General features: G+C 37.9%; 2 protein-coding genes across 8 annotated transcripts in view; both read right to left on the minus strand.

The window, feature by feature from the left end:
* Positions 1-245: 245 nt before the first annotated feature.
* OOSP2 (oocyte secreted protein 2) lies at positions 246-10,091 on the minus strand. Its single transcript, XM_073228370.1, has 4 exons — positions 8,138-10,091; positions 3,658-3,836; positions 2,977-3,080; positions 246-1,452 (listed from the first exon to the last, which is right to left on the minus strand). Exons 1-4 carry the CDS (start codon positions 8,199-8,201, stop codon positions 1,251-1,253), a joined length of 549 nt encoding a protein of 182 aa, XP_073084471.1. The 5' UTR covers positions 8,202-10,091; the 3' UTR covers positions 246-1,250.
* A 143-nt stretch (positions 10,092-10,234) lies between these two features.
* The window catches only part of LOC108386213 (oocyte-secreted protein 3-like), a 67,945-nt gene continuing 56,044 nt past the window's right edge, over positions 10,235-22,135 (minus strand). For 3 of the 7 annotated variants that reach the window (XM_073228364.1, XM_073228369.1, XM_037011892.2), the window contains exons 3-6: positions 20,588-20,685; positions 19,110-19,257; positions 11,052-18,639; positions 10,235-10,378 (exon numbers count right to left, since the gene is read on the minus strand). In XM_073228364.1, the coding sequence (XP_073084465.1) occupies positions 18,559-18,639; positions 19,110-19,257; positions 20,588-20,685 (327 nt within the window). In that variant the 3' untranslated portion in view covers positions 10,235-10,378; positions 11,052-18,558. Of the gene's footprint in view, positions 10,379-10,411; positions 18,640-19,109; positions 19,258-20,587; positions 20,686-22,135 lie in introns of those variants that run through there. The other 4 variants (XM_073228367.1, XM_073228366.1, XM_073228368.1 and 1 more) reach the window with 4 other exon arrangements.

Genomic DNA, 22,135 nt, shown 5'->3' on the forward strand with positions numbered 1-22,135 from the left:
CATCTTCTAATGATAAAACCTCTCAACTAATGAGGTATAGCTGGAATGCACCTTAACACCATGAAGGCCACATATGACAATTCCCCAGTGAACATCATACCCAGTGGTGAAGAGCTAGAAGCTTTTCCTCCAAGATTAGAAACAGATCTCCAATTTTTTAAGAACAACTGGCAATGATTCAAACGCTGTTTGTTTTCTTATCTGTAGATTGGTATAATAATAACCCAAAGAGTTATTTATTATTAAGTCATCTGTTGCAACATGCTTGTAACATTGCCTGATACATATTAAGCCTTACAGAAGTGTTACCTTTTAGCTGTCTTTAACCGTCAAAAGTAGATGCCCATTGAGATGATGTTTAAATTCTGACATTCTTACTAGATGACAAGTAAACAATACAAGCAGCATTTTATTGGAAATAAGGTAACAGATTTTTAAATTTTTTTAAATGTTATGAAAATACCAAAGAAGAGTATCTTAGCAAAATCAATGTCCAGAAATTTGTAGCATCCAAAATGCACATTAAGAATTGAATAACCAATGGCAAAACTCAATTCTCGTAACTGATATAAGAAATCTCCCAAAAAGCAAGAGTATATTACATGGATATACTCCCTCTTTAGGGAAAAGGAGATGGCACAAGTAGTTGGTGATAACTGGTCATTTAAAGAATTGCTCTTAAGTGGCAGCATGATTCTAAGCTATACCACCTCAATAAGTCAATTATCTCAAGTGTAGAAGAATCAGGGAGAAAAGAAAGTCTGACATCAAATATCAGTTAAGGGAGTGGTTACTTATATTCTAGAATATGAATCTAATTTCCTTCTGCAATCATTACTCAAGTACGATGTACACTGAATTATTTTTAGGACTTCACTAATTAGGAAAGCCCATACATGTTAAAGTATCTTCACCTACAGGACTTTGTCTTGCCTGGAAGTTAGTATGTTAAATTTTGACTCTGCTCATATTTTAGTCCCTGGCACATTTATACATCTATCTCTGTTCTTTACTTCTACTAAAAAAATGTAGGACCTATTTCTTGGAGATTCATACCAGCTAGATCAAATTAATGTCCTTGAGGACATATTGCTAATCTACTATATAGAACAGAACAGAAAATAAAATTTAGATGGATAATATAAATTATCTAATTAACATTAAATTAATGAGCCATAACCCGTAAAAATACACTTTCACTGCATTAGGGATTTTTAAGCAACAAATATGTAAGGAAAGAGTTACACCAATTACTTTTGTATGAAAATGTTTTTTCCCACAAAATTCATGATACCAATTCCAAATTTCCATTTCTCTTTAGGGAGGGAGACAGTTTGGCTAGGGTTTAATAATCCCACCTCTTCTGGTGTTGTCTCAAAGTCAGCAATAAAGGGACTGGGATCCAATCTTATTTCATTATCTGTAGAAACTAGTGTAAGCCACACTGATTTCCTAAAGAAAAAGAGAAACAGAAAGCAGAGCATGTTGGTCTACCTGGTACCAGGTGTTTCTGAGTCTACACCTGGGGCCAGGTTATTTTTACCACTGTTTAACACACCAGGATCATTTTCAATATGGTGGTTTAGGAGGTGTGGCACAGTGCCTACACTTTCTGGATGAAGGATTTGTAATGCCTACTTTAGTAGAGTACCAAGTGCCCAGTAAAACAGACTTAGCCAAATGGATCCTAAGAATGCTAAGTAAAACTGTCAAAAGCTTTCTCTTGCCCACTGTAGTGATAACAAAGGTGGTGTGTGTGTGTACAGCAGTAAATTCATGCACCAAAAACCTAATCATATACTTTGCTGGACTAGTCTTCATTTTTTCTAAGGAAGATAAGCTACAAACAACAGCATAATAATTATCAAAATAGAAATGCTTCGATCACTATTAATCTGGTAGCCTAAAGAGCAGTGATAACTTAAGGGCATTAGGTCAGACTTTTTATATTACCCTAATATATAGGAATGCAAATGTGTGTGTGCATGTGTACACATGCATACACAGATTTAAGTGTTGGTTTCTATTTAGGGGTCAGCTACTTCCCAGAGTATCACTAAATTCCTCAGCCTTGGTTTTGTCTTATGAAAATAAGTTAAAGAGAAGATCAAGAATATTTAACAATGCAAAGGTACTTTATGTCACTGAACTTTATGCCCTAAAATGGTTAAAATGTTATTTTTTCATTTTTTTTTATTAAAATGATATTGCATAAGATCAATTTACTGATTCTACTCACACAAAAGGATTCTGATCCTGTTAAGATATTGAACATTTGCTCTGAGCTCTAAATCTTTTAAGTCAACACTTTCCATATCTTTCTTTAATATTTTTTCCTGTGGTTTTCAGGTGACTTCCAAGATTTATCACTCAGATTTATAACGCTCACTGTAAAATATTTTAGTGCCACAGTAAAACTGTTTGAGCGTATACCATTCCACTGATCTCAAAGTTCATGGGGGGTCATTTGGGGATTCAACGTCTGAGTTCCACAAAATTATAAGCCAAGTACATGTAATAATCAGGTTGATAAGCCTTTCCTTTCATGTATCTCCATGTCATATTAAAATAAAAGATTGGTTTTCTCTTAACTTTTAAGTCATTGACTCTCAACATGGAATTGAACTTTAAAATGTAGCAGAAAGAGTATTCTGAGGGAGAAGATATTAGAAGATCCTATCATGCTTGATTCTTTCATTTACTAAGGTAATGGAGTATTCAGTGATTCTGTTTTGCAGCCCAGTTTCTCTAAAATATCCTAGTTACACTGAATTGTTATGTTTTGGCCCTAAAATGAATATTACATTTAAAAATTTATAAAAGTAAGTGTTCTCAAAATATTTTTGTAAATGCTAATTTGGTGTTTGGACTCATATGTATATGGAAAAGTCTCTAAAATTGTTCTGCAGAAGCATCTGAGAAGTAAAGGTGAAGCTAACACATTCAAAAGGAATCTGTCTGGTCTCTTAGACTCACCTAGAGGCAGAACACTCCAAAGGGATTTTCTGACAGTCACAATGTGTATTCCTAGGATTAAAGTATATCTCAGTTTGAAAAAGGAGAGTATCCTCTGAAACAACCTAGGAGAGCACAAAGTTTATGTGGAAGCCATTTCTAGTAAGACATCAGGCATGCACATCTTTGAATAGAAATAGAAAGTATTCAAGGTCTCAAATTGACTACTGTCTACACATTAAGGTGTATGCAATGGTCTGACCACCCACTGGGACAGGGGAGGAATGTTATCTGTAAGAGTGAATTTAAAGTGCCTGGGGAAAATCTCAGTAGTACGAAGGAGCAAACTTACAGTGCTGCTGAGAGCCATCATTGTGATTTATTCTTGAGTAGGTTTCAACTGTTCCACTGAGAAAGATGATTTGGAGGTCAAATGACAGAGTGGGGTAAAGCACAAGCTCCATCCTGCTTTGGCATCTAAATTACCAACAACCAGCTGTGCATCCCTGGGCATATTGTTAAAACACCTGCTGAGGCCCCAGTTCCCTAAGGAACTGTGTTGTCATCTACCTATATATTACTATAACTAGAAGCAAAATTTGTTTTTAAAATAACAACAAAAGCAGGACAATTTTAGCACGAGGCATAAAGTTTCAAAAAAAATATTTAGAAGTTATTTTTACAAATAATCACTACTCTTACCTTTGTCCTGATCCCGCAGTCATGAACAGGGTATATAAAATCATATGCATATGTTTGTATCCGAGTCACAGGGCAACCCAGTCCAAGATACAATTCATCAGCAAATATATACAGACTGCTGCTGTATGCACATGGGCCAACTGAGACCATCACCCAGTCCATGGAACAGCTTATATTCACTGCAGGAAAAAAACCATATGAGAGAGTATCAGATGTGTATTTACATTAAGGAAGAACTCAAAGAATATACAGCTATGCCCTTTGTGAGAAATACAAGGTATTACTTTCCTAGCAAAGGTAATCATGGCTTAAACAATAGTAGGCAAAAGGTCTTCACATTACCACTATTTCCCAAAATATCTGTATTATTATACCCTCAAATAACAAGATTTCAGTTATTTCACAGGGAATAGAAAATCATAATCTTGTAGTCCCCTGCCTCCTCTTACAGAAATTAGATTCCTAAGAGGGTGGTATGTCAAGGACAACACTAAGGGGCAGACGTGAATGGCAAGCATTAAAATAGGAGAGATGTATTAGAGGTATGCCCAGTGATGCTTTCTGGAGAGAGACGCAGAAAGGGTGGTAATGGTGGAATTGAGATCGTCTGAAGAGAAAATCTACTGTCTGGGTTGGAAAGTCTATGACAATTTTGATGTGAAACCCATTCTTATCCTTGACATTGAAATCTTCAGTAAGTCAGTAATAACCACTTGTTCGTATGGGCTCATGTTTCTTTTGCAAGAAGTAAAAGTGTGCTGGATTTTGACTTCATGTGCTGGCTAAACATTAACCAGAAGTTCCGAGGGGGTGATCAGAGTCAAAGGTCATAGATCCTTCTGTTGTTGAGAAAGAAAATGCAGATTTATTAGCTTTAGCATTTAAAGATGCATGATAAGTAGCAGGGGAAAAAAACCTAATAAATTAGACAGATTACAAAACTTCCAAGTTGGAGAAGAACAAAATAGAATGAAAGACAAAAATAAACAAATTTCAGAAAATCTCAAAGGCAAAAAAGGAGGGGAGAGAGACAAAACATGAAACAAAAATGACAAAAATAAGCAATAAGATGGTCACAATAAATGAATTACAAGTGTATCAGAAATACTAATAAGTGAACAAAATAATCCAGGCCAATGACCAACAGCAGAATGAAGAATTATAAAGTACTTAGATAATCAACTTCTACACAGCATGGAAAATATAGTTACACATATAAGCAGATAAATTTAAAAGCAATTGTGGAAAAGCACATCACAAACAAACCTTACATAGTGACTGATACAAAGTGCCAATGAGAGAAAACATTTTTAAAAGATTTTTTTCCAAGCAGCTGGAGAGCGTTCTTAGCCAGCAGCTGTCCTTTACTTATTATGGTGTTAGAATCATAACCCAAAACCCATCTCTAGATCTCATCTGATAGAGCTTCCTGTTTTATAAAAACCAAAGTAATGGGGCTTAAATCTTATCTTCCTGTTTTGGCATTAATATAAGTAACTCTAACTCAACCTGTCATCCAAGCTAGAATATATAGTTGGAACATGGATTTTCTTAATTACCCTTATAGTCACAGCTGTACAGAACACAGTAAATGTTGAATACACACACACACACACACACACACACACACACACATAAAATCTGAGTTGTAGCCCTTGCTGATGGTACTACCTGTACCAGGACTTCTAGATGAACAGAAATGATACACTCTCCACTTTAGTTTTAAGAAAGGGGAGGGCCAGGAGGGAGGGACAGGCTGCCTGGAGATCCAGGCTTTAGGGAGGCACCATTCTCACAGCTGGGTGGACAGGGCTTGAATTCTGTAGACACACAATTATTAGGTAAGAAGAAACTGGTTAAAACTGCGATACAGTGTATTCACGAGTGAGTGAAGGCCACCCAGTGTGGATATTCACAGTCAAGTTGAGAAGATCTGGTGATTTAACTAAGTGTACTCAGAGCCTTAGACCGATGTATGCACAGGCTGAACTGGTTAAACATGCTGTCGAGGTGGCAGTTCCTCCAGTTACTAACTGGAAGGTAAGCTACAGCAGGTTTGGATGACATTTAGGACCACTTTCCTATGTTCTCATATGTCTTCTTAGTTCTATGTGTTTCAAATACAGCCTCAACTAAAGCACTTGCACGGCAATTCTCTTTGGCGCCGAACAAACCTGCCAAGTAAATAAAGTTAGTAACCTTTTATTCCACCAATAAGTAATTTGGATTACTTAATGAATGCCTGCTCTTCCCCAGGAGCACATCTTTAAAGACAAAACAAAATAAAACAAAGAAACAATAGAAGTATGCTCAGTGATACTCAGGTATGATGATACTAGCCATCGTCTCCTGCAGAAAGGATACAGGGTGGTGAGTAAATTGATAAGTAAATCGGTCTTGCCCTTGGAAGACATAAGAGGCATGGAGTCAGAAAAATTATTAGGTTAAGATTTCCTTCCTAATGCAACTTAGTAACTTGCAACTGATGTTTTCCATTATTCATGCCAATCTTGCCAATACACTATATGTCAAACATCACGAGTTTGCATATCACCTAAAAATTAAATAACATGTGCTATTAAGCACAAATCATACATGATTGACCTTGACCTTATTCTCTTCACAGATTCACTTAGTAAACTGTCCCTCTCTGGTAGCTGTAGAAATGCTAAGATCAAAGGATGATTTTTTTCCACAGTAAGAGTTCATTAAATTATTTCCCTGTAGATGAATCTTTCAATAGTGTAGCAATTGACAACAGGTGGCTGTTGGAAAACAGTCAAACAACTGTATTTAAAAATGACCATCCGCTATTAGTATTTCAGTATCTCGTGCTTCTTACAAATAAGCCTAACGTGACTCTGAGCAAGCCTGAGGGGCTGACTGTCTCTTTATCATCTTCTTTCTGGTATGACTGGTGCTCACTTACAGGTCCACTGCAAAGTAATAATAGTAAGTCAGATCACACAATTCAAAGACTAGGTAGGGTTCAAACCCTGACCGGGAAAGCTCCTAAACCAGTCATAGGGACCAGTAGACTTAGAAGCTATTCAGGATGTCCTTAAACCCTTTGGAGGATCTGAATCTTCCCAGCATGAAAGAATATTTTTATGATTAGTGTGAGAGATCCCAACACCATTTGAGCCTGGAAGTTCTCAGTCTTTCCATCAAGAAAGCAACTGGGGAAACAATGGGGCTGAAGAAGGCAGGTGCTCTAGATTAGGGACCGTAACATCGCAACCACATCTCTCCATGTGTTTGAAATATTATTCTAACGTCACCCAGGTAAGATTATCAGGAAAATCTTTTCTAAAGAGAAAAAGGCTCCAACAGTTGGGGTACAAGATGAATCCAAAAGGATAACTGGACATGGACACACAGGAAGCCTGTGCTTCAGGCTTCACTACTTTTTTTCATACTAATATTAGAATCAAGTTTCAGTTAGACATCCTGGGACTGTCTTGGCTGAAAAGTCACTTGAGAAAAACTTCGGAGCACCCAGAGCTGCTGCACACATTAACTGAAGCAGAGTCTTCCCTGCCTCAGGTATCATGTACCATAGTCTGGCCTGAATGCCTCAGTCACCTGAATTCTAGTCATCCCAGCCAGCCAGAATTTTTTCCTTTCTCCACAGGTGCTGGATTGAAATTACTGACATTACTGAAATATCAATAACTAACTGCTACACATCAGCCATATTATTCTAGGCATTCTGAAAGATTCATCTTACATAAAACAGAAGGACCAGAAAGCATATGTAGTCCTCAGACAGTTTCCAGGCCAGATGGGTAAAGAAATTTACACATGAATTCCAAAAAAAAGATCCCACTTGAAGAAGCAGACATAGCTAAGTGACTTTTAAAAAAGCATACAGAATAAACAAAATAATATTGAAAAGCTGCCTTAGAGTAGTTGACATGTAGTTAGGCCTCGAAGCTGGAAAGCATTTGGATAACACAAAAAACGTGGAGACGATCCCAGGTAAAATAGAAAACTTATAGACAGACCAGACATTGATTTAGATTTATCCTATTGGCTTTGCAGAACCACTGATGAATTTGACATGAGTGAAGGGCAGACAGTATTTTAAAAAGAACAGTATCATCAAGAGGAAATACAAAGAATCTGGAAAGTCAGTTAAAATACAACCAAGTATCTCACAATACAATCAAGTACTGATAATGAGCAGGGGTTCAAAAAGGCAGCCTGACACATAGAACCAAGAATGGTTTCTGAGGTTCTTCTTCCACAAATTAGGATCAAGACAGAGAGAAGACCACAACAAAGGAGAAAACCTTCAGACATTTAGGTAGAAAGAGAAAAAGGGTCTTCGGTACATTGACTCCAATCACAATGGCCCAGAAGTATTTCTCTTCTAGCAACAGTAAGATCACTCTCTGCAGGGAGAAGAGTGCCTGCCTGCAAAGCCATCATATGAGTAACTCTTCCAAGAGAGTGTTCTCCAAAACTGGTCATTTACCATGGATGTTCTCAGCGCATGGCCAAATCAAGGCAGCAAGGAGAAACAAGACGCCTAAGGCCATAGAGGCCTCCACCTGGGCAGCCTCCCCGCAAAGGACTTCTCAGGAAAGAGGAAGTGGTGACTGGCTCACGTGATTTTATAGGGCATCTCAAGCTCAGCTGCCTTCATTTTTCTACTTACTTAGGTGGCCTGGTTCTCTTACCACAGGGTCAACCACCTAAGGGCTGATTGCTCAAACACTGAAGCTCAAAGCTATCAGGCTGACCAACATCCAAAAGACAAGAAACAAATGCTGGCAAGGATGCAGAGAAAGGGGAACCTTCACTGCTGGTGGGAATGTAAATTGGTGCAACCATTGTGAAAAGCAATATGGAGGTTTCTCAAAAAACTAAAAATAGAAATACCATTTGACCCAGGAATTCCACTCCTAGGAACTTATCCAAAGAAAACAAGATCCCTGATTTGAAAAGATATATGCACCCCTATGTTTATTGCTGCACTATTTGCAATAGTCAACATACGGAAGCAACCTAAGTGTCCATAAATAGATGAATAAAGATGTGGTGCATATATACACAATGGAATATTATTCAGCCATAAAAAGAAAAGAAATCCTACCATTTTCAACACCACCAATGAATCTAGAGGGTGTTGTATTGCTCAGTGAAATAAGCAAGGCAGAGTAAGACAAATACTGAATGATTTCACTTATTTGTGGAATACAACAACAAAGCAAAACAGAAGGAACAAAAAAAGCAGCAGACTCATAAACACCAAGAAGGGACTAGTAGTTACCAAAGGGGAGGGTGGGTGGGGAGGGAGAAGGGGATTAAGGGGCACTGTAATTCACAATCACAATATAAGTAGGTCACAGAGAAGGCAGCACAGCATGGAGAAGACAAGTAATGGCTCTATAGCATCTTCCTACGCTGATAGACAGTGACTGCAATGGGGGAGTGAGGACTTGATAATATGGGTGAGTGTTGAAACCACAGTGCTGTTTATGTGAAACCATCATAAGATTGTATATCAATGATACTTTAATTTAAAAAAAGACATATAAGGCAAAAGGAGCTATTTGATTATTGTGTCTGAACATAGTCTATATAGTATTTATGGTAACCCCTACTTTGTTGGTGATGCTCACATAGAGGATGTCTAAAGTTAACAGTGCTTTAAGATTATACATTTTTTAAAATATCCTTTTTTCCTGTCACAAATGAATTCTAGTTAACTTAACAATAGGGGAAAAGGATTGAAATATATTTTATATCAGAATTTTAATGTTATTATTCCATATACCTCCAGCATCCAACTTGGCCAGATAATTCTGATTCATTTCAATAACCATTTGTAAGGTGTGTTTGCTGTATAATTTGAGGATATTCAATTTGACTTTTGCAAGCAAACAAGAAAGTGGTTAAAACCCATAAGACATGAGCAAGAAAGAAGTTTGTGAAACAGAATCAGAGTCAATAAGATGTGTTTAATATAAGCAAGTGAGTTACAAACTAGAGGCACACCAAGGATAGACAGAAGAGACAGAAAATATAATGGAACAAATGAGAGTGTTACTTGGGGGAAAAGATGGAAAGAAAAACTTTTTCTGTCATACCATCAAATGACCCAACAACTCTGTAACCCCAAATTGTCCACCCATTTGTGACATCTAATATGGTCCCATTCTGGCCCCAGATGTGCTCTACTCTACCACACGGAGATAAACCTCTTGGTGTTATACCCAGCTGTGACCACTACCTCTCGTGTCTCTGATAGAGCAAACATGTGTCACTGACCCCAGGCACTTCTGTTTGTGGTCCCTCCTCAGTCCTCAGCTTTGCTCCTTGTAACCACAGAATCACAGTCAGTGGAGAAAGCCAATGCAGCAGACAGATACAAGATAAACAGGGCATACCTCGGGATTGCGGGGGCGTGCTCCTTCCATCCTGCTTGCCCCCATCCTAAATGTGTCACCTCCCTCCCACCCTCATTTATTGCTCCCTGATTCTTGCTGTAAGTTTTAGACTAATTTACACACTCTGTAATGTCAGCACCATCCTTTGGTCTGTGTTCGCCAGAAGAGCTCACCTAATGTGCTTCAAGATAATTTTCAACACCACGTTTCCTTTTTTAAAATTTTGATCTTATTAAAATATTTGGTGAGTTATTTCCATCCTTAGTCTTCTAGAATGTCAGCAACTTGGGTCTAACCCAAAAGTACTTAGGATGATGAAAGACCTAAGAAGTAGAGAAAATGCTTTCTTAAATATAGAACATTCATTACAGAAGGAATTTCAGTGACTCAAAGAGCTAAAACACACTGTATCCATATCAAGTAGAAATGAGTGACCTCATTCTGATGTTCTAATGGTTGATTCTCCAAGGAAAGAAAATGAAAAATAATTTCTTATGAAGTGGAGTAAAAGTTATGTTCTTATATTCAGGGAACATTTAAGTGTTTAAATGATTGAAAATAACAAAAGAAGAACATTTTGTGATAGGTGAAATGTAGATGAAATATATAATTAGAATTTTATAATTAAATTTTCAGTGTCCATAAATTCAGTTTTATGGGACCACAACCATGCTCATTCACTTGCTCGTTTACTGAAGGCTACTTTCACACTCTGAGGGCAGAGCTGAAGAGCTGGGACAGAAGCCCTGCAGACCACCAAGCCACAGATTTCCTCCCCGGCCCTGCATAGGTTGGCCCTCGCTGCTCTGTCACACAGGAGCCGCGCAAGCAGCTTTATAGCCTTCTACGTTTTTATAGTCTTAACAAGCAGCTAGTGCCCCCTGGCGGTAGGCGAATGGAGGACGACTTTGAGTGGAGACACATCGACATTCTCAAATGACGACTTTGAACGACTGCCTCCTCCCTAAACAAACCAAGAAAAGCATAAACACTCACTGTGGCAGTCTTCAGATGATGAGAGTAAATCTTCATATTGGTCCAGACAACATTTTCCACATTTCCTCAAAAAAAAAAGTTATTTCTCAAGAACATAAAAACCTATTTAAAGTATTCTTTTTAATTAGATGCATCTCTTATTCATCTAGTATTCAAAGGTCATGCTCACTATCTAAAGACCTTTTAGAATCTAGAGAAAAGGTTAAAAACCCTTTCTTGATGATAATAAATGAGAACTTTGAGGTACTAGGATTCAAACTCACGTGACAGGCACCCTAGCCCCTCGCCTCCCAGGAGCCGTCCTGTAAACCAGATGTTAATTCTTCTGGCTGCTTTGAAGTGACCCTCCTTCCCACTGGGAAGACACCTTGCTGTGCGAATGTGTCCATTTTTCAGAGATGTTGGTTGAACCACTAATTCCTAACAAAATCTTTAAGTCAATTTACACACTCCATTTGTCTCCTCAGATCCACCCAGGGAACGGTCCCCCTTTTTGCATCTGAAATCATCTTTATATCAAAGTTATCTGATCTTGAAGTTTCCATGCCTGTGGCCTGTGTGGTCTGCCGGCGAGTCTAGAATGCCAAACGGGTTTTATATTCCCTCAACTGCCTTCATCTGGTTAGGGGAGGAGAGGAGAGCTGAAGCTGAGAGACTGAGTTACAGGACAGGGTTGACCAAGCCCTCATTAGAATCTTAGTCCCCTGATACCATGTTATTCTAAGTTCTTGGTCTTCCAGCTCTGTGACTTATGACCAGTGTGACTTTGGAGCAGTGATTAAATACCTCTGTGTCTCAGTGTCCTCATTTTCAAAGTGGAGATAATAGTGCCTACTTCACAGAACCGTGGTGAGGAGTAACTGAGATCATGCACCTGCTGGGGCTATTATACCAGTTAACCTATTCGATGTAGTATGAAGTCCCTGCAGTAAGACTAGTAGGACTAAATTTACCATGTACCTAGAACTCTTAGACTGAGAAATTATAGACTGTTCTGTATTGTATTTAGATAATGTATTATATATAAGAATAATATTCAGATATATATTTATAACTGTTAGAATTTTCTAATTTTATTTAGTGTTCATATTACAAGTTCTATTTCTTATTTCTTATATCTTAGCAAAGACCAAAGGGGAATAGAGTTTCTGATTAAATCAGTGATGAAAACAGGCTGATCACTATGAATTTATAGGCTAAAGAAAAAGGTTTACTAGAACACTAGTTTTAACTATTAAATATTTTAACTTTCTCCTTGATCCATGGCATAGGACTCTTACTGGTTCATTTAGACTCTGCTCTACAGATGGTCTAAGAGCATCAGATTTAAGCTAATGACTTCTGAGGAAAAAATCTGGTGGTGTGTTTGGGAGGACCTTCTTTTATACAAAGTTTACTAGGTTCAATTATTAAACTAAAAACTCACTTTCTAAAATGAGGACACGATGACCACACTTCATAATGTTCTGCCCCTCATAGAAAAGGACACTGGCGCAAAAACAGGAAAAGTAAGGATCAAGGGGTTGGCTTCAGGTTTTGGACCTCAGTGACCAGGACTTGCACAGACCTTCATCCCATTCCTCTTTCTTTGTCCTCTTTTCCTGTTCTGTAGCCAGCAGCTCCTATTGGAATTGTCCTAGGAAAAAAGGCAAATAAACAAGGTGGCCTTAAAAAAACAGGAATAGCAAATTTATACCTTGGAGAGAAAATAAGCAAAGTAGTTAAGGTAGGGTTACTTACGGTGCATAGATTAATGCAGCCCAAGGATATTTTATAACACCAAACAGTAAGATTTTTACAAGGAAATTATATAAACGCCATGCTTCCAATTCAGGAAAAGCTGGTTGATGCCAGGAATCTTGCTTACTAGGGGTGTGCGTTAGTCTTCTTAGCACCCCCTATCTGGCATCAGTTGCCTTAACTGGCATTAACCACGTGACTCAGATTGTCCCTCAGGAGCCTTGGAGGTTATGGCAAGAGAAGGAACAATTTTACCAGAATCAACATCAACAGAATATTAGATAGAAATGTTTTAAAACTAATACCCAAACCACAGAATGTGGACTTTGATAAAATAGATAATCCATGATAGTGGTATGCATAAATGTTTTAAACTCACTGTCTTGAAAAGATTCAATGCCTGTCTGCCAAAGAGTACACTTCCTAAATTATAGGGATTTCCTTCTTAGATAGCTGAGAGGGAAATTCTGATTATTTACAGATATGTATATTACAAATCTTTGGATGTAGCATCCCCCGGAAGGAAAAGAGCTATTTAATAGAGAGATGGTAACTATCTAACAATATAAAATCATATATATATTCCATATATCTATTTCATAATTAGGAGAAGCAAAAATATTTATATCCCTAGACATATATAACCCCTATATTAATTTTTTTAGGATATGATGCCTACCATTACCTCTTTTCTCCCCACCCTCCCTATCCTTCCCTGTGACTTAGAAACACTAGGTCATCTGCAGCAAAAAATAGGGAACTACATTGTAGCTCTGATTCTTTTTCTCTTTGCAGATTTGCTACTTTTAAAATCACACCCTTCACCTTTCTCCACCTGAAAATTTGGAAGCTAATACAAATCCCTATAGCTGTGACTGCAGGGGGATTGCTTTATAGAGGCTGGAATACTGTCTGAGGATCATGTATCTTATCTTACATTTTAAAATGTGTTAGATGATTTTATTTTTAATGAATTGCTCTTTGTTGTTTTACGATCCCTTTATTTAGAAGGGTCTGCCTCTGTTTTTAACTTCATAAAAAATGTGTTTTCTTTTAGTGGGTTAAATATCATTTCTTAATACCCTGTGCTATGGGTCTCACCATATGTAAAACTTGGTATATGCAAGTTTATGTTTTCACTAGCTGTGTAGTGGCCGGTTAATCCTAGTTATGCTGAATAACATAGCCTAGAAACCCAGCTAATCTATTTGGGACCAGTTAGAATAAATGGAAGAACTGCCAGAAACAAATGAAGTTAATGTTGTGGGTGAAATTTTCCTATTCCAGCTCAACTCTTCAGTTTTGAAAAGAGGGAGGAGATGGAAGACAGCTGGAAATGTTCCCATTTGACTGACAGAGCTTCTGGTGGCCACTACGGAGACAGGTTCAACGGGAGACTATCTGAGCAGGTGGTGATAGCTGGGCCAAAATGAGGGTGCTTTGACTACTAGTCAGCACCACTGACAAATCCACAATTAAACTCCAATCTTTTCAGTGTTCTCTGAACAGAACTGGTCCTGAGTTTAGGGTGTGCCTCTTTTAGGTAATTTTGGTAACTGTTTCCAAAAATGCCCTGTTAGCTGTGTTGGGGAGGAAATTTTTTCCTCCACCCTTCAAGGTTCTTCCAACTGGTCTAGGAATCAAACTGCCAGGACATGGATGGATTAACAGGAGAAAAAAAAAAACCAAAGTCCAATGACATGTGCATAGAGGCCCAATAATGCAATTAAGATCCAAAGAAATGACCAGTTTTTAAACTTTTTAGACAAACATGGTATGAATTTATTATGTCTATTATGTCTTAGCATACTATATATATAAAATATCATGCATATTATGTATTTGATGTTTAATATGTATCACAGATGAATGTTTGGGTCCCCCAAATGAATATGTTGAAACCGAATCCCCAATCCTCCCCTGAGGCAGAGCCCTTATGAATGGGATTAGGACCCTTATAAGAGACCCAGAGAACTCCCTCACCCCTTCTACCCTGTGGGGACACAGCAAAAACACATTCTGGGCCATCTATGAACCAGGACTCAAGCCCTCGCCAACCACAGAATCTGCCTGCACCTTGATCTTGGACTTCTCAGCCCCCCAAAACTGTGAAAAATCAATTTATGTTGTCTATAAGCCACCCAGTTTATGGTATTTTGCTATAGCAGCCTGAATGGCCTAAGATATGGATGTAAGTTATCTATTTCAGTGATTTTTCTTACTTTTTAATAGGACAACTTACTGATTTACTATTTTAAATTTAAATTTCTCTTATTATTTACTTATTTAAAGCCAATTACTTCGAGGCTTCCAGTTACAATCTTTTTTTTATTATTTTGGTATCAATAAAAATTATGTACAATTTTTAATGTACATTTACATAAGCAACATTAATGTACAATTACATAAGCAACATTATGGTTACTAGACTCCCCCCATTATCAAGTCCCCACCACATACCCCATTACAGTCACTGTCCATCAGTGTAGTAAGATGCTATAGAATCACTACTTGTCTTCCCAGATACAATCTTATAATCATAAAATACTTTCCCCCATCCTTTTAAAGCTAAGACAGATGTTGATTATCTCAAAAATCGTAAGTTGGTGGCTTCCTGTGACTAAACTCAGTCACTCAGTGTTTGGCAGGATTAGATAAAGTCAGATGACTCTGGGGCCTGTCCTGTTAGGTTTTTTCCTAAATAATGCAAGCTTCAAGCCAGAATGGCACAAGGGGCTCCCAATCTCCAGGAAGTGTCCAAAGGTGGAACCTCTCTGGAATATCCAGTTATATGTATATGTTGGGCAATGCATCAGGGAAGGTAAGCAACCAAATTTCATTTCCACATATGGCCAATCTCTTAAAAGAATAAAGCATCAAAGAATGGGAAGGTACAATGTGAATGGTTAGGCAAAGGATGTGATGTTGTGTGTTATGTTCCTTTAAGAAAGGTCATAGACTCCTTGAGCTTCTTAAAGAATGTAATTTTCAGGGTAGATAATGAAGCCATCACTCCCAGAGTGGACTACATGTGGGGAAGGTAAGTTCAGGGATCAACCATTACAGAACTACTGTTCAAGAGGGAAATAACACACATTGAGCAACTACCATATGCCAGACACCTTACATCATTTATTCCATTACCAAAGATCAAATTTTGGTGCCTAATGGAATTATTTTGGCTTAGTCTGTCTACTACTGCTTTCTTTAAATGTTTGGTTAGTAGCCAACATTTAAAAAGTGGAACACTTCATATTAAACTTCAGGACTTCTGCATTCTCTTGAAAATTAGAAGATCTACAACATTCGGACTTGAGCTAAGTACAAACTGCACCCTCAAAAAATGGTTTAGGCTCTCTGGGCTACCTCAGTTTCCGTCATTCCTTACTTATTTATATTACACACCTAGACCCTACTTATTTTTAAGCTGTGTCCTTTTATAACACTACCTTCCAAAACTAAAGGATATAAGTCAATGTGTAAGATTTACATAACTTCCCAAAATACGAGTTCATTGAATGGGGAAAAAAAATCCATGCAAATGCTTTTTTCCTCTAGTACTTTGGGTCCTTTGGCAGCTTCCTGGCTTTGGGACACTCATCAGGGTCACCACTGTCTGACTTTTGTTCCCATTCTGGAGTTAGTGGGCTTTTCACTTTTAAAGAATGATGGAAATCTTAAGTAGAAATAATTTTTTATGAATGTAATGGATTCATTCCAAATGAATGCTAGATAAGGAGAATCAATATGCAAACTATAAGCACCTTTAGCCCTCGCTGATGCAAAATCCTTGCATATATCCATTGCAGAAATGAAAACTACTAATTAGTGTCATCATTTTCTGAATTTATCAGCCCCTGGTTTCCATTCTGGAGTTAACTGAGGTTTAGGGAAGGGAGTCTGAATATGATGTTGAAATTTAAAGGATGATGGAAATGGCAAGAAGAAATGCTTTTTTATGAAAGTAACAGGCATCCTAAAAGAATTCTGGAAAGGAGAGAAAGGGGGAGGGAGAATAAGCAAACTGTAACAACTTTAGCCCTGACACATTACAGAAACCCTTGCCAGTCCCCATTACTACAACAGACAGTAGTCATCTCTGCTAGCACAGGAAGCTCACATGTGTTGCTTACCCTTATCTCGGTTCCACATCGGCACCTTGGAGCTGAGAGTGCATGAATTAATCCAGACTCACTTTCAGGTTCTGACAGCAGGAGGCACTGCCAGTCATTTTCAAATGACACACATCCAGCCTCTCCCTACTTACTGTTTCCACAGGCCTGCAGTGCAATCAAACTTTCTACTCTTATCCCCGCCTTGATCCAATGATATTCATTTCCACCTTTGTTCCCAAATTTTTCTTAAAGGGTTTAAGGTACAGACAGTAAAGTATTATTATGTTACTACTGAATTTAAAATATGACTTGTGCACAGTTCAGAAAACTACTGAACAATAGAACGTTACTGCCCACATCTGCCAACATTGATAACATTCATGGGAAATTAAAGTACAAAAGATATCATTCAGTTCTAGCTTTGCTTCTTGCTAGCAAAGTGAATGTGGCAATTCACCTTCTTAAAGCCTTGTTCTCTTATTTGGAAAATGACCTTTGTAAAAGCACGCTGTAAAAGTGTAGATTTATATAAGTCAGTAATATTGAGGTTCTCTACCCAAGCAGTAATGTATAGGAAAATGAAAAAAATATTTCAATCATAAGATTGAAGGATATAACATTCAAATACCCACCACTCAACTTTAACATGTTAACATTGTGTTTGTTAGCATTTTCTTTTAGAAATAAAATATTATGGTGGATATGTCCCCCCATATTCTATTTAACCCAATTTTCCTTCCTTCTCCTGAGATAACCATTCCATGCATCGTTTTACAGTTTTACTAAATGCATATATGTAGATAGTATTGTATATTTAGCACATATATTTTTTAAACTTTACAAATGATGTCATACTGGTTATATCATTCTACAACTCATCTTTAATGTTGATAATAAACCTATGGCTTATTCACTGTATCTGCTATATGAGTTAACGTTGGAACAGGTCCTAAAATTTTTATATAAATTCATAAACAGAGGAGTCAAATAACCTCCCCTGAGGCACAGCTGGTCAGTGGCATGTAATCTGAATGGAATAAGGGTTCATAGTTCAAGATGGGTTTTAAAAAAACAGATTAATACAAGTGCTAACATTGAGAAGGGTTCCAGTGTGAAGGGGCGCTTAATTAAATGACAGGCGTGAGCCACTTGCTCACATTCTCAAAGCTCTTCATCAGTTCTATTTTTTCTGATGTCTTCTCCACTCCCCGTAAAAGTTAAGCTAAAAGAATTATAACCCATGAGCAGGCATAGGCCAGCATTATCTCCATAAATGGGTTATTGAACAGTTACTAACAGCGGGGTGGGTGTCAGTGACTCTTCCACACCAACCTCCCAGCTTAGGCCCTATTCTAAGGTCATCACTCAGACATCAAGAAGCGTAGCCTCAAAGACACAGCATGTTTTATTTGTAGAATCACCTCCACATAAAAATCATATACAGACATCTTGTCATGAATATGAAAGGACTACCTTGCCTCTTTGTTTAAAAGAACACTTGTTAAAAACATATGAAGTATTAGGCAACATCCCAACCCTGACTTCTAGATGGCCTCCCAGGAGGTGGGAAAAGTTCCAAACTCTATAGTGATTAGTTTAAGATTAAATTTAAGAATGCTATAATAGAGTTATCAAGATTACCACAGAACAATCTAGAACACAGCCACATTTGCACTCTCACAGACTAGAGAATGAGGCATTTTACGCAGAAGTGACTGATGAGATGTGTTCACCTGCAGAAGAAAAAGATAGGTAATTAATGAACAGCTGCAATGGAGCTACTGGCTAAATGGTGCAAAAATACACTAACAAGTTGACCAATGACAATTGAACATCTACTATGTGCCAGCTACTGGAGGGGAAGGTTGAGGATATTGAGACACTTGGCAGCTTTTAATCAAATGACCAAGCACTATTTAAAGTGAATGGTTTGATCATCAGTCCAGATTATCTTTAAATCTCTCAGACCAGAGATTTAGTTAATTTGACATAACTGAGGTGAGGGAAGATGGATCAGTAAGACCAGAACATATACAGACACATGGAAGTAGCATACATTTCCAAACATGATTATAATTAAATAAGATTCATCAGATTATATAGCTTGACACTATTTAAACAAAAAACACATTAGCAGAAATTTAAGCTTTGTTCCTTCCGTATGCCAGCACTGTCATGCCTTGCCTGTTCTAAGGCTCCTCACCGAGGAGTGCTGGAAGTATGGGACCCAGGGCAATCCAAACAGGCACGTGTCGGCCAAGTTCCAGGAAGAACCAGCAGAGGGAAGATCATTTTGGGGCTGTGTGAGATTGTTGCTGGTAGTGCTTGGAGTGGTATCCAAACATGACGAGCTATACATTTTAAGGAAGAGAGAATTTGTACATCAGGGTAAATTTAAAAATAAACCATTAAGTCCCATTTTGGCTTGAGTCATTGCTGTCCACCCTACTTTAAGAGTAAAAGCTTTACCACCATTACCAGGCTGTGTCTGTTTGGTTTTTTTCATTGTTGTTTTTAAGAATAACACTATTAAGTTTCCCTCTCTCCTTCCCAATACCCCACCACTGGGGCATCCCATTCCCCAACAGAGAGAATCTTGGCTCCGATAGCCTTATGAAGAAGTTTCCCCAAAGACAACTCTCATAAGCTTAAAGCAAGAGTCCTAGATCTTTCAAATTTTTCTTTCATAAAATACTAGAGCATTAAAAGTGTTATTTCACTGACACTTAAAAAATTTAAGAAGTTTTCCCAAGAACCAAAGATCATAGTATCTATATTAAACAAGCACCTTAATCTTTTATTTTTAACTTTTTTTTCAATCCAGTTATGCCCATTCAAGGGTACAGGATTTATGTAAGTTAATCAAAATTGGAAAACATTAGGTCTTGTATAGAATAAAGATCATAAATGAGGATTTAATTCTTAAAAATAGCCGGCCTTAAAGAAGAGACTGAATGGTTCTGCTACCATTTTTCCTTCTCCAAGCATCTCCTGATCTGAGAGGCAGCTGTGTGAGGAGGCATGTGCAGGTCCTGACTTGACATTTCCTAACTAGATGATCTTGAACCCATCAACCACTGAACTCTATTTAACCCATTCAGTATGTCTTTGTAGGGTTCCTCAAAAGCAGAACCTGACAAGGACATTTACATACACATGATTTATTACAGAAGCGCTCCCAGTATGGAAATGAGGGGAGAGGAAGATGATGATAATGACAGTATGCTACTTCAGGCAAAGTCCCAGCCTCAGCAGAAGCTGCAAGAGAGTTCCAAGGTCAAGTCGGCCTCACAGTTCCTTCCCGACTCAAGCACCAGAGTGGCTTTCACACTCCACTCAGTCAGGGCGGTGGGGAGAGGCTAGTGAACTCCCAGGCCCAGCTGGGGTCATTAAAGGCCAAACTGCACAGAAGCAAGAGAGGGGACACACAGAAATGGTGAGGGGGGCACCAGGGGACCTAAGTAGAGCATTTGCACCCACTGAATGACATGGAGGAGAGCTTCACTGGACTGAGCAAGGATGTAAACCATCATTGCAGGGCTCAACCAAGCTTTCACTTTAATAAGTGAAACTTATTAAACTGTGAGGTCACTTTAACTGTGAGGTCGACTTGACCTTGGAACTCTCTTTTACTTTTCACTTAAAAAGTAAAAACTGAACCAGCTGGTCCATTACACTCACCTGGAAACAATACACATTAAAGGAATTTTTCCAGTGACTCCTTTGCTCATTATGTTATAGTAGAGAGCTGAATAAAAAATCACTCCATAGGAAAAAACCTAATGGGACAAAAAGTCCTTTTTAATTGACACATATCATTTCACACAGGAGTTTTAAAGAAATCTGAACAAAAACACAGATAAGTCAAGATGTAAAATCTTCATACAAAGGTCAATCCGCCTGGACCCTAAAGAGACTGTTTTCCCAGAGACCAATAACAGAACGCCAGGTCAGACTCTTCCATTAGTGCAGCCAGTGAGATTTATGGAAACCGAAATCATGAAATTGAAATCATGAATTGCCAGGCTCGAAACAAAGGCTGCAAATTCTACTTGGATTTATTCTGGGATTTTTGCTTCCAAGTGTTGCCACAGTGCTAGGTCCCAGGAAAGATTAGAGAGAGAGGCACTTTTAATTTAAAGCTGTAATTGGAGTTTTGTGTGTTCTGAATATGTGCTCATTGTGGAGACATTTGAAAACATCCTGTTACGGCAAAATTACAATTCCCATAATCCTAACACGGGGATAAATCTGTAAACACATTTAGGGGTATATTTTTCTGTTTCTCATTATCACAAATACATCATAATAGATGACCATTTTTCAACCTGTTATTTTATGTAATAAATATTCTCATGTAAATAAAATGATTCCAAGGACATCTAATTGAAATATAACATTCAATAACATGGTTATTTGTCCACTGTGTTGCTACTGAATATATTATTTTAGTCAAGAGTCTATAAGTTGCATATAAAGTATGGGAAATAGACACTATATGCCCCTTATTTTTCCTACCTATTAAAAATGTATTTTAATAGTCACTTCTAGTATGGCAGAGTAAGAACCACCAAAAATCAATTAAAAAAAAAAAAAGTCAACTGACAGAAACTGTCAAAGTCAACTTTCCCAAAACTCTAGAAATTAACCTAAGCTTGCAACAATCCAAAGAACATGTATTGAAGAAAAACAGCAGTATCTCAGTAAAAATAACAATCTTTGAGGCATTTTAACTTGCTCTATTTCATTTTCCATCTCCCAGCTCCATGGTAATCATGAAAACCAACAGCTTAGCTGAACCCAAAGAGAAGAGTTTACAGCTCCCTAAAAGCCCGATCCCCAGAAAATTAGCATTTTGACCTGTCTGGCAGTTTTCCTGAAAACTGAGTCCTAGCAGAGAGAGAAGTGAGCATTGGACGTCACCATGGACCCCAGCACCAGGCCCACACCAGTGTCAAGCCAGCCTCTAGGTTAGCCCCCTGAGGACCCCCAGTCCCACCCTTCCCAGTCTCCAGGCCAACCCAGGCTCAGGCTGACTGTCATGAGAAAGAGCATATAAATACAAATAAAGTCATACAAATCAAAAAAGTAAAAGTAAAATTGTCTCTATTTGCAAACAATGTGATTTTTTAATACAGAAAACCCTAAAGACTCCACAAAAACAATCTATAGAATCAATACAATCTCATAAAAATTTCAACAGCATTTCTCACAGAAATAGAAAAAAAC

Source organism: Manis javanica, unplaced genomic scaffold (genome assembly GCF_040802235.1).
Source record: "Manis javanica isolate MJ-LG unplaced genomic scaffold, MJ_LKY HiC_scaffold_25, whole genome shotgun sequence".
In the NCBI taxonomy this organism is placed as follows: Eukaryota; Metazoa; Chordata; class Mammalia; order Pholidota; family Manidae; genus Manis; species Manis javanica.